Source organism: Amblyomma mixtum, chromosome 2 (assembly GCF_055824585.1).
Source record: "Amblyomma mixtum isolate Tamu chromosome 2, ASM5582458v1, whole genome shotgun sequence".
Taxonomy (NCBI): Eukaryota; Metazoa; Arthropoda; class Arachnida; order Ixodida; family Ixodidae; genus Amblyomma; species Amblyomma mixtum.
The window spans coordinates 105055955-105072970 of NC_143013.1; the positions used below are offsets into that span (position 1 = coordinate 105055955).

Consider the following 17016-nt stretch of genomic DNA (forward strand, 5'->3'; position numbering starts at 1 on the left):
CTTCACAAGACGCCATCCGCTGACTTCTCTCCGTTGTAAACAATGTGGCGGCAAAGAGGCGCGGCCCACTGGACAAATCACTTTGCCTTGGTTTTCGGGTTTCAAGCTCTCTCCGCCGCATTTCTTCTCCCGATTAGAGACGCCTCGTTACGCGTCGCAGTCTATATTTTCTTGACTGCAACCGCTCCAGCACACACCTTCTGCACCAAGCTGTTAGAAGTTGCAAGTTTTGTCCATCACAAACATGTGCGCGGATGAAGTAGGCTGCGAAAGCTATAATTCTCCCACAGCTCTATAAATACTAGAGCCGGGTTTTTTGTCCGGCATGCGGGTCGGCGCGGGCATTTGGCGCCTTCAGATGAAATGATGGCACCAAGGAGCGGCGAGGTTACAACCCGCCAGGTCAGATCAAAATCCGCCGAGCGCTTACTTGAGAACCAGACGACAAAGACGTTTCTCAGAAATGCAGGCATATTTTTAGGCGCTCGCGTTTATTAAGCCAGAAGGCGACACTCTCATCGCTGTATTTCGCTCAGTTTGTTTATTTTATCTTTACGCCGTGAACGCATTCCATCCCCTTCCCACCTCATCTACTTTGCGCCAGCCCACTACGAATATCCTGGTGCCGTGCCTATTTTCTACGCGTCAGTAAACAAAGAAATGGCGGCTACGTGACGCCAACGAAAGGAGACTTTCTCCGCAGTAGGGGTTTATTTTCCTTCCTTCTATTATTGCTTTTATATAAACCACTACTGAGGGAAAAAAAAAGCTCCTTTCGTTGGCTTCACGCGTGTTTCTGGGCAGGCATGTCTCAGAGGCTAATTTTGATTTTTGCCTCTCTTTTTAACAGCAACAGGGATGAGAGCTTCACTGTCATGTTCAGTCGTCCGTGTCTTTCTGCGTATTTATGTGGAACGTGGTTTCCCAACTAAGCCCGACCACTACCTTAATGAGAGATCTATTGCCTTCCCGACGACTATCGAGTGAGACGAAAAGCCAGCGTCTCTTCGCCACTGGAGCAGACGGCTCCGCGGAAGCGAGGAAGCGGCCTGTATTGCTCCGACTACCTTTAGTTAGTTCAACCTGACGGGGACAGAGGGACTCAAACGAATTGGTTATCAGGAGCTGAAATTGTGAGGTTTTAATGAGTCTTTTTTTCTCGATAATTTCAAAAAGGCGAAATGAAAGTTGTAATGAAATGTGTCCTCGAAAAAGACTGCTTTTCAGTCAGCAAGACGTCATCGCATCGTATCATCAATCGTCCATTCAGCACCATACAGAAGGAAACTAAACCGTATGCATGATTTTGTTGCGGAACAGGTTACTAAGGCTGACAATTCATAAAATATGACTATTTGGTCTGAGACGCGTCCTCGGCGGTCCACCTCAGAGAAGTGTGCATACCCAACAATTCTGGACAAAAGCATTTTTGAGCAGGAAACAGTTTATGAACGCAATTTTCTCATATATTGTAAGATTTCACAACAACAGTCACTATGTCCGCAGTGCACCCGACAGCAGTTTTGCTTTTTTTTTTTCATTAGCGTTCTCACTCTCCTAAAAAGCGTTCCCCAGTGGTTTTCTATGGCAGTCTTATCTTTTCGTCGAATCGATGGAAACACCTTAAACGAAATATTTTGCTACATACAAGCAGAATGGACCATTACCTTCAATGCTGCCGTAACAGTATCGTACAATTTCGAAATTTTTAAAAATTTCCTCCTAGAATGTTGTACATGGGGCCACAGTGTGGAAGCAACGGGCCGCTTCGAAGATAAATTAGCCATCACTGCGCGGAGTTTTCCCCATTTTGCGCAGTAATAGTAAGACAAAGGGATGCCACAGAATATAGGAAAAGCGGGTTTTAGCTGCGCAGAAATAGTTATATGATGGCAGGTCATCCATCGCTCTGCTGGTATACCCGAGAAACTTGGAACCGCAATTGAGCGCAATCCTTGCGTTCGAACAAAAAACAAAAAAAAATCAGCCAAATACTAGGGAATTCGGCGACCCTGATACATTAAATTACGACTACGAAGGAAGACGAAACAATAGCTGTCCTTTTTCAGCGCAGCTTGAGAGAGGGAAACACAGCAGCCTGTCGTAACTATTCGATAACCGTGCAGCTTCTGGCCAAACATTATTGACATACACGAGCAAAACAGCTATGTCGTGCCTATTTCCAGTTAAGTCGCTTTATTCCAGTCGCCATGCAACCGCACAGAAAATACTCCGCACGCATACGCGGAGTTCGCAACCGGCGCGTGGGACCCAACATGCCGCTGCGAGGGGGAAATGGCGGCGCGGGGTGGTACAAAGGGTGCCCCCACCGTGAAAGCGGAGGCGAGCCGACATCCAGGCACCCTAGTAGTCTTCGGGTGAGGTGCGCGCTCACTCTTGATCATACAACCACGCGAAGCCTCTCGGTCGCTTTGTGCGCGACTGTGCAGGGGCGTTTAGAACAAAAAAGTTGTAGGGGTTTATTGTAGTTGAACCGAGCAGACGTGCGAAAGCATGTGTTCATTCTTCCATTCGAGGGGACACCTCAGGTCCACCTTAAGGACATGACGCGATAGCTTTAGTGGGTTAATTCCCATATATGAAGAATTGGTCACTCTCTACTTAACATTACCCGCCGCGGTGGCTCAGTGGTTACGGCGCTCGGCTGCTGGCCCGAACGACGCGGGTTCGATCCCGGCCGCGGCGGCAGAATTTCGATGGAGGCGAAATTCTAGAAGCCAGTGTACTGTGCGATGTCAGTGCACGTGAAAGAACCCCAGGTGGTCGAAATTTCCGGAGCCCTTCACTACGGCGTCCCTCATAGCCTGCGCCGCTTTGGGGCGTTAAACCACAATAAACCAAACCAAACTACTTAACATTCATAGATCCCTGGGAGTCCACATACCACTCCTGGCGCAGAAGTGCTGCCTCAGGTCGGTATGGTGCCACCTATGTTGATTGCCATGTTGCCACCCATGTTGTCGCATTGTTGCGTTACCAATGTGGCCCGACGCGCTGCTCCAATTGGCTGCAGCTGGCGAACCCTAGCTTCCCCCCATTGTCTGCAGCTTGCTGCGCGACGCTCCTCCGAACTAAGCCGAGCTTACACGAGTTACTCGACAGCACAAGAGAAGGCAAGGTTCTTGCACAGGGTTGGTACATCGGGAGCAGCGCTTGCGCACTAAAAGAGAGCCATGGTAGCAGTTTTATGATGACTGACGTGCGTACCGTATACCATAAAAGAAGTGATTAAGGCAGAGGTGAAAGAGGCAGAGATTTTTAAAAGCAAACTTTTACGCTTGCTGAGTGTTTACGAATGGAAGCTTGAAGGCTTATAGGACAGTTGCCTCCCGGGCTCGATTGGATTGGAAAAAATTTATTGCGTCGAGAGGAGGTTGCAGGAGACACGTACTAGATGGCCGCTAGCCCATGGCTGGCGGCGACCTTATTGGCCCGCTCGATCGTCCATACTTGAACTTTGGGGTCTGAGCTGACCAGCACGGCCTCACACCGCTAGGGAGAAGGGAGCTGTATCAACTCCGCCGGAGGCGCATCATTTGCGCAGTTCCACAGAATGTGGTAGTATGTGGCCCTTTCACCACCTTTATGGAAGTTTTGGTCGTATTGGCCAGGATACATGAGAGCAAGCACTGCCGGATTCAAAAGGGAGCGTGTTTGCATACGGCGCCAGGTAACTTCCTGCGCTTTTGTTGCAGATTTGTGGGGACGGGGTATGCGCCCCTCTCCAGCCTAAAGTGATGGGTGATGTCATGAAAGGAGATCGACCCGTCCCTCGTGAAATTCGGGTCGGAGGCCGCGCTCACTGCCCGGTCGACGAAACCTCGGGCTTGCGCGTGAGCCGCCTCGTTCCCCGGATTAGACGAGTGGGCGGGGCCCAGATCAATTCAACTTCTCTAATCGGAAGGGCGGTGTTTTTAAGGATGCGGATTGAGGTAGATGTGATATGGCCCCTCGCGAAATTGCGAATGGCTGTTTTGGAGTCGCTGAATATAATATCAGCACGTGGGAATATTTTTTCGTTGTTTTTTTTTAACACGCAGGCCGACATACAGAACATAGTGCTGATCCCACCTGCACATTGTCACCACCTTTTCCACTAAAAGAGAAGCAAACCTTCACAGTTTGCAACCTTCTCAGGGATGATGAAAGGAGAAAAATTCCAGAGAGCCTTCATCAACCAGTACCAGGCTCGCACACTACCGATCTAAAGCACATGGCCACAGTTGGCCGCTTTTTGTGTGTTCAGTATCTCAACACGAACGTGTTCCAGTCTCATTTGTCAGAAGATCACTTCAACCGTAAAGTAAAGCTGGTTATTGAATTTTCTAATAAAAAATAGCAAATAAAACAAAACATCACTGCACATTCAACTGAACGTTATACAAAGAGGGCCTGTCTAAACCTTCATTATTATTATTGATTTTCCTGCGTAATAACCGAAGACGTGGCGCTGAGCTACGCCACTGTGGAGCACTCCAATTTGCTCGACTATCTGCGGTTCTACACATGCGCTTAAACCTAAGCACGGTGTTATTTGCATCTCTTTCACATTTAAATGTAACCGCAGTAGTGGGATTATACCACGCTCGCAGTAGCGGCAATGCGTAGCTTGTTGGTAACCACGGCAGGTAATTTATTTAGTGTTTAAATACTGGACACGCACTATTATCACGACGGAGACTCTACATCAGACCCTGGTAAGCCTACCAGGCACACATGTTAGGCATTAGCACAGACGGGCGTTTTGGACATCCAAATGCCCTTTTCCATGCCGGTTCGCAGGAGTTCGAGCAGGCAGCATCGTGCTACGAGCAACTGTGTGCCCTGTGTCCAGAGGAGCCTCGGTACGCGCTCAGCCGCGCCCAGGCGCTCTACCAGAGCGGATGCGCCTACGAAGAGGCACTGCAAGTGGCTGCGTCGCTGGCGGAGGACCGACCCGAGATGGCGCCAGCTGCTAGGCAGCTCCAGGCCGCCATTCGCTACGCGCAGGTAGCAGCACTGCCAGATTTGTTCTCACTCCCTTTTGTTCTCTTTCTGGGGATGTTTTCTGTTGAAGCACTTGGCGCGCCACAGTGCGGTCAAGGCCTAAGTGTTCGTAGAAAGCCGTGGTTTCATCAAATGTTATCAAGAATTTCGTTTTTCATTTTTCACTCTCATCTGCAATGTCTTCCCTAAACTTAAACCCGCTCGCAACCCGCCGGAAAACTGAGTCCTTAAAACTTCTTCACTCAATAGTCCATTCTCATAATTGCCTTTCAGAGGGTAAGCATATCTCGTTTTCAAAAACCATCTGCAACCAGGAGCAATCACAATCTTAATACCCAACCTTTTTTCGCCCGCACTAACGTTTTCAAATACAGCTCTTTTTCCGCGCACTGTGGAGAGTTGGCATTCTTTGCATGGCAACGTTCGTGCACATTCAGTTTCTGATTTTGCGTGGGCAATTGAGTCGTAGCTTTGTATGTTGTTGTTCTCAGCGTTTATATTCGTAATGCTTGTAATGTGCCCATGTATGCGTGGAATTGTTCCACATTTTATGTACCTACTCCTGCAATAGCCCCTAGAATGGGGCTGCAGTATTTTCAAATAAAAATAAAAAGAATGCAGGTAAAGCTAATGAGCTAGGCAAAATTATATTGGGCAGCCATTGGGTACGACAAACTGGCGCATAACGAGACGCGACGTAAAATGTGACATTTCTCATCTGTTGCATACACTGCGGCAAATTGGCTCAAACATTATTTTGTTGAACTAGCTATACGACAGAAGTGAAATAAAGCTGATCCGGTAGTATAAACGAAGCGAGAAAAAGAAAAAATATAATTCCGAGTGCAGCTACAGAGTACAACAATGCATTGATTTCAGCGCCAAAGCTTCTTACGAGCCTGGCAGGGCGGCACAGCGAGACTGTTTAATCGACTTCAACTTTCTTTTAGTGTCAATGACTAACATCCCATGTTCGTGAGAAGTGCCTGGCTTTTGTGTCTTCTTTTTGCGTGGCAATTCGTTCATATATGGGACTGCGTGTAGATTAAAACTCTACATGACGACACTTTAGAAACTTGAAAGTGCTAAGAGAAAATAGTGAAAAATCTCAAAGTTCTTAAGTTTCATTTCGACGAGTTTTGGTTGCCCAAGGTTGTCCATAACTGACCGCATTAAACAGATTTTCTTCACGTCCTGCAGGATGACCTTGCCGGTGCCCGTGCCCTCCTTCTGCAAGGAGGCCCTGGAGCCGAGGACAATTCGGACACGCAGGTCAACCTTGGCTGCCTCGCCTACAAAGAAGGACGACCTGATGAGGCCCTGACTTTGTTCAACAAAGCACTGCAGGTAGGCGGCCTTTTCCTTTGCCGTGTTTCCGTCTTTTTTGGCTGGTTTTCTCCCTTGACTTGCCTCTGTCTGTGCCAACGACTATGTCTGTGCCGACCCGTGGCAGTACCTTCACCATTATTCTGCATTAACATGTTAGAGTACTGGCAACCTGGACTCCAGGTGGCGACACAGTGCAGTCAAGCTATGAATTAACCTCGCTCTGGTTTCGCTGTCACTGGGCACGGCAGCATAGGAAGCAGGCGGAACACTAATATAATCTAACATAATCTACAATGTGTAGTTCCACATATAAAGTTTTCGCATTCTCACAAGTGCTTAGTTTAGGTGTATGGTAGAGAGAGGGTGTGGTAGATGGTCCTTGGCGATCACAAAATGAACAAGGGAGGGGAAAACCTCAGGTTGCTTGAGCCAACGTTTCGACAAGGGGACATCTCTTCGTCTGGGCCTAGGTGTAGTCTAGGTGTAGTTTTTTTACCACGACGACAAAAAACTGCACACAAAAATGGGGTATCCTCCTCAGTGCAGTGCTTTAGGACCGGTATAGAATCAATATGCTCCTCTCATTTCTTCTATCGAGGCGCTGCTGACGAGCGATAACCTGGAGGACCAACGGGCCCTCATACAACAGGTCCTCAGTGCAGCTCAAGCCAGTGAAGCCCTGAACTGAGGACCCCAGTCATAAGCCTGCACAGCCCCTCTTCTTTTTAATAAAGTTTTCCTCCTCCTCCTTTCCTGTATTGCTATTATCTGCCGCGCTAGCTGTGATTCGTTGTGACTGCAATACCACTGCTAAGCTGCTGCCTATGACCAAAGCCGAACAGACTCGCCCTTCGTTACGACCTGTGTTTTGTTCTTTTGTTCACAAAGATAGTCCCTGGGTTTACCTAGACCACGCACTCCACTACCATGCGTTCGAAACCCGTCTTTCTTGGAGCACGCCTGCCAAAATGTCGACTTTTTTTTTGTTCACTTCCGACAACTGGCAATGGTCATGTCGCACAAATTCCTAAGCTTAGATTTCAACTTTTGTCAGCGTTGTTCATGTGCTTTATCATGTAAATGTTGAATTACACATTAAAAGTGAAACTCCCTTTAAGAAAAACCTTTTGCCGAGATTGATGCAGCCGTTGGTGACTTCTCGAAAAGAAAAACTTTTGGGGGGCGCTCCTGAATCTCGATTTTCACTTCATTTTTAAAGGGGGAAAACAGCGCATGGAGGCATGGACGGGAGAAAAGGAACGTGAACAAGCTCTTGTCGGTGTTTCGTTCCTCCCGTCTGTTTTCTTGCACTGTTCTCAACCTTCGAAGATATGCACCAACTAGCCTAATAAATTTTATTACAGTTACATTGTTTTGCGTCGCTTTTGTGCGCTCATGACATGGGTTTTCGTCCGTCCTTGCAATACGCAGTCACAGGCCGACGCACCCCCGCAGCTGTGGTACGCGGTGGCGCTGTGCCACTACGCCCGGCGGGACTACGCGCCGGCACTGCAGCAGCTGGCGCACATCATTGAGCGCGGCATCCGGGACCGGCCGGAGCTCAGCGTCGGCATGGCCACCGAGGGACTCGAGGTGCCCACACTGCGCCCATGTGAAAGTGTTAAGACCCGCCGCGGCGGCTCAGCGGCTTTGGCGTTCGGCTGCTCATTCCAAAGACGCGGGTTCGACTCCGACCGCTGCGGGCGTATTTCAATGGAGGCGAAGTACAAGAAGTCTGTGCTGTGCGATGTCAGTGCACGTTAAAGAACCCCAGGTGGTCTAAATTGACCCCTTATAGTTTGAGTCACTCCAGGACGTTAAAATCCAACAATCCAATGAAAGTGTTACTTGAAAGTGTTACTTGGAGATAGAGAGAGAGAGATAGTGAAGAAGGAAAGGCAGGGAGGTTGACCTGAAGGATTAACGTGCCGGTTTTCTACCCTGCACGGGGGAAAGAGATGGGCGATAAAAAGGCGGAAGGAGAAAATAAAGATGGGTTGAGAATGTAAAGTGACACTTTCAAGTAACACTTCACTGCCAAGTAAACAAGTGAGGAAAGCGTTGTGAAAGTGTGGCTCGCCTTTATTGACTGGCTTTATTGGGTTCCTTGATTTACGATCTGAACCTGGGTCTAAATGCTCTAAAGAAGCCGCGATAAAATCCCAGCCGCCCTTAGTCTAGCACCTCAGCAGTAGTACAATGGACATTAATTAGTGAGAGACGAAAAGCGAAATTCATTTATTAATAACACACAAATTCTTCCTAACGCAGTGAAGATAAAAAATCTTGGCATGAAATGGAACGCTGGAAGGTACACGCAGTCATTATAACACTTATAACATCCGCTGTTACAGCTACCGCTCACTTATTACTACAGAGGCCGGAGCTATCGTCAGAATATTTATTATGGCCATGGCGCTGCATTTCAGGTGACACGAACAACCCTCACCGCACCACCCGGTTAGAGCGAACGAGTAGGCACGACGAACTCGCCACCGCCTTCGAAAACAGCGCCCCTAGCATTTGATAGCCCACCCTACCCCTCGCCCCTTTGAAATAACGTGGTGACGCACAGACAAAGTTACAGTCGATCATACGAACTCATGCGGCGAAGCTGCGACAGCAGGAGGTTATTGCCTTTCACTTTACGCTGGTCACCTTCCCAATGCGTCTTCGAATTTGATTTCATCGTCACTTTTAACGCGAGAGCATAACAAACCCCATGTTGAGTAAAGCTATCCGGTATCCGCTGTTCTCTGAAGCAAGACCTACTGAACTACAGACCTGCACATTTGGCGGGGTCCTATGGAGCAGCGTGCGCCAACTTTCGTTAGCTTATTGGCCGTTGAGGGCGCTCGGTTGACCTGTTCGTCTGCCGTCATCATCATCATCGTTTGCCAATTTGCGCAAGATATTTAATACATTTGTTTCGTCTTCTTCTGCTATCTTAACATCAACGATAAAAATATCCACAATAACGAGTTTTTTCGCTCTGGATGAGTACAAAAAACGTCTTTCTTTTTATCCGCTTTCTTTTCGTCAGCACCACCGTGCCTAGCATAGATAAATGGATGTTAATGATTACGTGGACAAACGACGAAACTGCCTTCTTTGAAATAAAATAATGGAGGAGGCCATCTTGTTCAACAGGTATAATGTAGCGCCACGCTTCCCGTAGGTGTCTTTCCCTAGCGGCAAAAGGCATGAACTAGAGCATGCGCGCTGGAGCAGTGCCAAATGTGCAGGTCTGTAGTTCAGTAGGTCTTGCTCTGAAGCCTCCGAAAACCATCTTCCACGGTTGTCAGGCGGCAAACTAGATATAGAGAAACAACCTCTCGACTTATAGGGGAGATGAGGGAGAGGTCAGAAGGTGGGCGCCACTGGAACAATCCTGCGGGTGGCTACCGGGGAAGGTGGAGGGCCAATCAGCCATTGCTAATTAGCTTTCGCCAATTAATACGCTGAGACGTCAACCTGAGATCTCCAAGTAAGGAGAAGACCTAAAGATAACGCACTGTCATCGCTTAATGACGAATAATCGCCACCGGATTTTTTTCGTTCTGCTGCGGCACCGTCTGCAGCAAAGCAGCTCGTCAGCAGTAAGAGTCTCGGTGAGCGGCGCATGACTGTGCTGGAGAGCTTATAAAGCACGCCGACAGGATCTGGTTTGAGAAACAGGCTGGCACAACGGAATTTTTTAAAGAAATAAGTGCCACTTTTGACTGACTCACTATTTTTACCTGTAATGTGAGAAGTCCACCTACCCCCAAACTTTTGTACAACAATAAAATGCGTGCAACTCCCAGGTTCACTATAAGTAGGCTGGACTTACTACTGATTCTTCGCTCCAAAAATTCTGTGTCCGTGAATGCATGCGTGAGTGAGTGAGTAAGCAAGCTCGTGCGCACGCACATACACGTGTACATGTACTACCGCAAAATGCAGCGTGAGACCCGTCCATAGTGACTCTAGTCCATATAGTGCGACTAGCGCCATCTAGTTGTCCTTGAATGAACTTCAACCCAATGCATTTCACAATTACGTGCTTGCAAATAATGTCGACTACGAGGTAAATCGCATTTTTTTTTCCTTCAGCGCGATCTTCCTTCAGCGCGATCCGAACGTAAAAAAATACCAAAAAGCACAGCTAAATTTATCAATAAACCAATTGAATGAATTGCAGCATAATATCGCCGTATTAACCGATTTATCATCATTCCAAGCAGCATTGCTAGCTTTTTTAAACGCTTTGTCAACTGGCTGCGCTGTTATGTTGTGTACAGTGTAGATTTTCTTTTTTCTGGTTTTTTTATTCCATCCGTGTGTCTTGGAGACGGCGATTCAGCAGCATTTTAGCTTTTGTCATTTAGTTTTTTACTTGATTTTTTTAGTTCTGTGGATTCATGATCAATTTTATTTCAGCGTCTAGCGTTTGTTCTCTTCAGCTGTCGTGTACTATGTACTCGTTCTTAAAATCATTATCCTGACACCACTGTCTCCTTTCTCTTTCTTTTTTATCACACTTATGAATTTGAATTTTGTTTCTCTGCCTATTCAACCTATTTTTATTCCAGCTTACTCTCCATGTCATTTGTTACTCTGGCTTATCCTGATGACATCATCTCTTATGCTGTTTGTAGTTATGGCTCTGTTTCGCTTTCGTGTCCCCCCCCCCCCCATGTAATGCCCTCCTAGGCCTTTAGGGTATTGAAATAAATCAAAGAAATAAATAAGTCATCTTCTCAACCTTGGGAGAACGTGCATTTCTTAAATCCGTCGCTCCCTGCTGCCATGCCAGGGGTCGTCGCAAACCCTCCCGCATGTGTGTGCACCTGCAGGTTCGCAGCGTGGGCAACACGGCGTCGCTGCACGCGTCGGCGCTGGTGGAGGCGTTCAACCTGAAGGCGGCCATCGAGCTGCGGCTGGCCAACCCGGCGGCCGCGCGCGAGGCCCTGACCGACATGCCGCCGCGCGCCGAGCACGAGCTGGACGCCGTCACGCTGCACAACCAGGCGCTGCTCGAAGCCGACCAGCAACCCGCCGCGGCACTCGCCAAGCTGCAGTTCCTGCTGCAGGTACTGCTCAGTGTGTCTCGCAGAAACACACCAGGAATCCTGCGGAGAGGAAGTAAAAGGAATGCAGGTTAGCCATTGTCGAATACGGTCGACGCGCTGGCAGCGCCGTGGCTTAGCTGTGGCGTCTTCCTGAATTTTGAAGCCAAACTGAGCGCAACTGCACGTAACTTCTCTCTCAGTAAAAATCGATTCTACGCCTCTTTCTGGATATGTTGGTGTTTGTCAAGCAGCAAAAGACAGATTTGTTCCCGAGAAAAATGAATTTAGAAATTTTCCCGCCACTTGGTTAAAACTTGCAACGTCTGGTTTGAAAAGGACTCCATGCTCACTATTTCGAAGACAGCGTAGTCCTAGCCAATCCTCGGCGTTCCGTTCTGACGTCCAATGTCTGTCCTGATTCATGACACAGCCAGTGTTGGCGACACCTCTGTTATAATTAATCGGTAGTCTGGAAAACCGCGCCCACAGCTTCCGGTTTCCATCTTGGTTCGGTCGAGCTCGTCGGGCTGGTGCGTCGTTTGCTGTGCGTAAACTCTTGATGCCCGCGTAGCTGTCATGAATCTCGCGAGTGTAATTACAGAGTCAATGCCTCAGTTGATGCGCTGCTTGCACTGCTCGTCTTTCAACGAATGTAGATCCTTTTAGTAAGCGTCGTTATGCTCCTATAGCGTCTTAAGCTTCGCTTGAAATCTGGCTCTAAGATGGCAAGAATCGGCACTCGAAAGTGTGTTGGAAAGTCGAACTCTGTGCCGTCGTAGTTATAATGCGCGCATTTAAGCACTCGCTCAAGCGCCGCGCATTATCATCGCTATTTTATTTTCAAGTGGACGCAAATTACTCTGGTAGCGTAGCGAGCGGTTATTTTAGGCTGAGTTCACAGATGTGTTGACCAAGTTTTGTGGCAGTGCGAACTGTCATGCGCGCTGACGCTATAGCAGCTGCGTGCATTGCATTATAGCCAGACAAGAGCCTTCGTAACGCCATTCCTGCTTAACTCCATTCCTTTAACTGCAATTCGCAATGTATATCCGCGGTTTTCAACGGCACCATTTCAGAACAATAATTTCAACAGCGCATGCTACACAAGGACACAAGACGAGGAAACACACGCGAGGAAACACACACGAGCCCATCGCCGTTGCGAGTGTTGATTCAACGAGGCTAACGCGTCATTGAAACCGCGTCTTATCCAAGGCACAGTTGGAGTGAACATTGCGCTGTTAGCACATGATATTAACAAATCTATATCCTGAAAAAAATAAAACATTCACACCTCAGTTTTTATACATAGCGTGTATTAGATCACAAAGAAGCAGTAACATATAACATGCGGGCGCAATCGCACGACATTAGAGGAAAACAGCACGTGGGACCTTGCAACCACACCGCTGCTGAGAGAGCTTTCTAACCCTTCTAAAAGTAATTGATCAGGTAGAAAACTAAGACAGTAATCGACGAATCAATGAACGCGCTTCTTCGCTACTGAACTACGTTCTTGAGCAAAAGAGGCCTGGGCCAGCTCAAAAAAGTGCCTTTTCTACGTTGTCCAGCTACGCGTCAATATGCGCACGTCCGACCGACCGACTATATGCGCTAACGTGTAGTTATTAATAAGCATACAAGTGAAGGGATAAGAGGTGCTCGACATGACATACGACGGGAGCCAACAGCCAACGAAAGCCAGGAGCATAGCGGATGTCTTTGTTTTTTAATTGTGGTTATTTTCTCGCTTACACTAGACATAAATACCCCCCAAAAGCAGCAGACTGGGCAGCTCTCGCCGTAGCTCAGTTGGTAGAGCACCGGGCGCGAAATTCGGAGCTCGTGGGTGCGTATCCCACCGGTGGCATGTGGCTGTTTTTCTTCTGCTTTTATTATCTCGCATTGATGGAAAACTACAATTGAAGAAAAAAAAACGACGTCGCTTATGCTCCTTGGTTTCGGTGGCTGTTGACTTCCATCACGTATCGTTAGAGTGCGGTAATCTATAGATACAGGACAAATTCAGTTTGTGCCCAGTATCTCTTTGAAAATAGCAAGAACGTCCCAAAGTGTGCAGAGGCGACTTTTTACGTGAAAGGGCCATGTCTTGTATCGATAGAATCAGGCAAAGTATTATCCGCAAGGAACTTTCCATATCAGAATTTCCATTTATCCATATACTTTCTATATGGTTGATATGCAAGCCATGGAACGTACGTAGTCGATACGGACTATACGGGCAACGAGTACGGGTTCGCATCGCCGGGGCGTGACGTCTTACACGCGGCATATAAATTTCTGTAGAAATAATAGCGCACAATAAGACAAACAGGCGAAAAGGTCGAGAAAGGCACAGCACAAGGGTTAACTCTTATCCGTCTTTATTTGCAGGGTTTTCGCGTTTTGCGCTATTATCTCGTCCAAAAGCCACGCACCATCTTGCCCGTCATCAAGTTTTGTTCAGCGCCATATGAAGGTCATTTAAAGTATATATAGAAAGGATATGAAAATGGCGCGAAATAGATGCGGAGAGCGTTGGAATTTCCGCATTTTTGCTACATCGTATGGACTCCGTATTCCTGAAATTCTATATGACCGTTCATGTTCAACGTTTAAGCTTGGAGATGAAACAACAGATTGCAATTTCAGTTGGGCAGAAAAATTTTCCATTGAACTAATGTACCGACCTGCCACGCTTGAAACTATTGCACTATCATCTCAGCACTTTGCAGCATACCTGCGTACATCATCTAGATTAGGGTCATCACATCTTGTGTCTAATTTTGGGAGGCGTTTGTTGTATCAGCGTTCGGGCCCTCTCCTGGGGTTCCAAAACTGGGCGTTGTTTCGCAGCGCCGCTGGAGCCCGGTCAGTGACTGCAGCGCCACTCGATGCACATGACGGTGGCGGAGGCGCGTGATTGTCTCCGTGTCGAGGGCCCCGCGCTTAGTTGCTGGGGTGGCGTGCGGTATAGCCATTGCTGTCTGCGAAGATTTTCTAGCGAGAGCTACATTACGCGCAAATCTCGCCGTTTCGGCGTGGCATCAGCTTCGCCGAGGCCGCACCGTGACCTTGAGCCGTTGCCTAGCAACCACCGCAGCTGGCGGACGCCGCTCGCTGCGCCATCTGGTGTGACGTCACAGGAGGAGCCGGTGCCGCGGTAGGCCGGCGAAACAGAGTTGCAACAGCTGTGCGCATGCGCCGTAGGAGGAGGGGGGTTGGTGCAGGTGTATATATATATAAAAGGCGTCTCGGTGGAGCCGTCGGTAGATATGGATAGTGAGTCAGAGAGACTGAAAGAAGCCAGGCTTCAACTGCAAGACGAAGAACCAGAAATAAAATAAACGCGTCACACTTTGCTCCATAACAAATGCCCCGTCTTTAATATAGCCGCAATTAGAAGCAACGGGGGGTATAACAACCAAAGGTAAACACTAAGCTAAACCAAGCTAAACGACAAGGTGTAATCGAGCTTAACCGTACTCTCGCTACGTATATCATGGCCTAGCTGAGCTAAGTAACTGTCATTTTTTTCCATGAATTCGTTTTATGGATTCGTTTCGTTTCGTTTTTTTTTCTTTAGTTTATCGATAGCCCGCCGCGGTGGCTCAGTGGTTACGGCGCTCGGCTGCTGACCCGAAAGACGCGAGTTCGATCCCGGCTGCGGCGGCTGAATTTAGATGAAGGCGAAATTCTACAGGCCCGTGTACTGTGCAATGTCAGTGCACGTTAAAGAACCCCAGGCGGTCGAAATTTCCGGAGCCCTTCACTACGGCGTCCCTCATAGCCTGAGTCGCTTTGGGACGTTAAACCCCAAAAAACCAAACCAGTTTCTCGATATGAACAAAAACGTTGATGGCAGAATGTTTCTTTTCATTTTCGAGCTTTTTTTTTTTTGCTAGTTTCTTAACTACATTGTGGAGGGCGAACACACAGAGCTCGGCACCTTTGATCGAACATAACGTGCAGCACTATCGGCTGCGCGTTACCGTTAGCCTGGTCTGAATCCATACTGTGTTCTCTTGGCAGGAGCCCCCGGAGGCGTTCGGCAACCTGCTGCTGCTGTGCTGTCGGTTGGAGCAGCACTCCCTGGCCGCCGACCTGCTCGCCGAACACGCAGCGCTCACCTACAGGTTAGAAAAAAGTGCTCTTTTGTAGCCCTTGCGTACCAGGACGCTGTCATGTGCATAGCGACGCAACTTCCTCAAGTGTACCTCCAAATAAACGCTTATTTAAAGCACGTGGTTGCTTTGTACTGACAGCAAGCATTTTCTAAATCAGGACATTAACGCAGCTTGTCAGAACAAGCTAGCGCCGAGGCGAACAGGAGTAAAGCAGGTAGAGCAAACTTCAATTCAGCTGGCCCCCTTCAACCGATCGACGCACCTGTGGCGACTGATCCAGTGCGTACAATGAATTCCCACCGAAACAGTTAGGCATGCAGTATTTCTCCTTAGGGACAAAGGAACAGCTTTTAGTGCATAGTGGTGAGGTTGGCATTACTTGATTGAAGGAAATTCCGCGGTTCATCGCGCTAAGTTGGAAAGGCCCAAAAAGCGTAAATAATATACTTGTAATCGTAAATGAACCATTCGGGTTTAGAAAAACGAAGTCCTCGAAAATTGCACTCCTGGAAATAAAAAAAAAACAGATACTTGCAGACAATGAAAGAAACATATTTACACGAATTTTTTTTTTAGATTTCAGAAGTGCATTGGAAAGGCTCAGTACGCATGTATTACCGGCATGAAGTTGCAGAAAAAGAATTATAAAACATGGGGCACGCAAGGTTCCATTCCTGGCCCTGTGTTACCTTTGTTATTCATTGCGATATTTCAAACACACGAAACAGCATGAACTTCATTCTACATGCTGACGACACGAATGTGTTCTTCTCTGGCGCAGACATAGCATAGGTATTTCGCCAAGCTAAGGAATGGTTACTACGTCTGGATACGTGGCTTAATTCTTCAATTAAGCACGGATAAAACAAATTATTTGCTCTTCCAGCCATGTGGAGCAAATCCACTTACTTACATTTCAAGTTTCAGGATAATATTATTGCATAACCTAAGGGACTAAGATTTTTAGTGATAGTATTAAAAAAAAACACGATGGACGCCTCACGTTTGCACGCGATGTGACCTCGGACGAGTTGTTGGAATTTTAAAGGAAATACGCTATCATGTCCCCACTGCGGTAAAATAACTAATTTACTATGCCCTCATACATTCGCATTTTTGTTATTGCCTGTCAGAGTGCTTCACAACGACTAAAATTAACATATTGTTTTCTCGCTTCAAAACCGAGCGTTGCGAGCAGTCGGCAACCTTCATATCTCAGAAGGCACTGCATATCATTCTAAATCTAATAAAAACATTACCGATTCACAAACAGTACAAATACAAATTGGGTTTGAAAATTCCATGCCAATATCAACGGTCAAGCAATATATGCAAAAAGTGGAGCATATGTTCAAATAAAGAACTGTCTACAAAAGCCGCGTTTCTGTACTCAACATGGAGATTAAGACCTAAGATACTTAATACTCCATTCATGAAATCAATAGCCTGAAATCCTTGAAACGCTGGATGTTGGTACTTCCGCACTGGGGCTTAGACGG

At 47.5% G+C, this 17016-nt stretch overlaps 1 protein-coding gene across 1 annotated transcript in view; it reads left to right on the forward strand.

The window, feature by feature from the left end:
• The window catches only part of Ttc30 (tetratricopeptide repeat domain 30), a 76832-nt gene that overhangs the window by 53567 nt on the left and 6249 nt on the right, over window positions 1-17016 (forward strand). The window contains exons 3-7 of the mRNA XM_089569268.1: window positions 4804-5010; window positions 6208-6354; window positions 7768-7929; window positions 11175-11411; window positions 15423-15526. Of these exons, the coding sequence (XP_089425394.1) occupies window positions 4804-5010; window positions 6208-6354; window positions 7768-7929; window positions 11175-11411; window positions 15423-15526 (857 nt within the window). The remainder of the gene's footprint in view (window positions 1-4803; window positions 5011-6207; window positions 6355-7767; window positions 7930-11174; window positions 11412-15422; window positions 15527-17016) is intronic.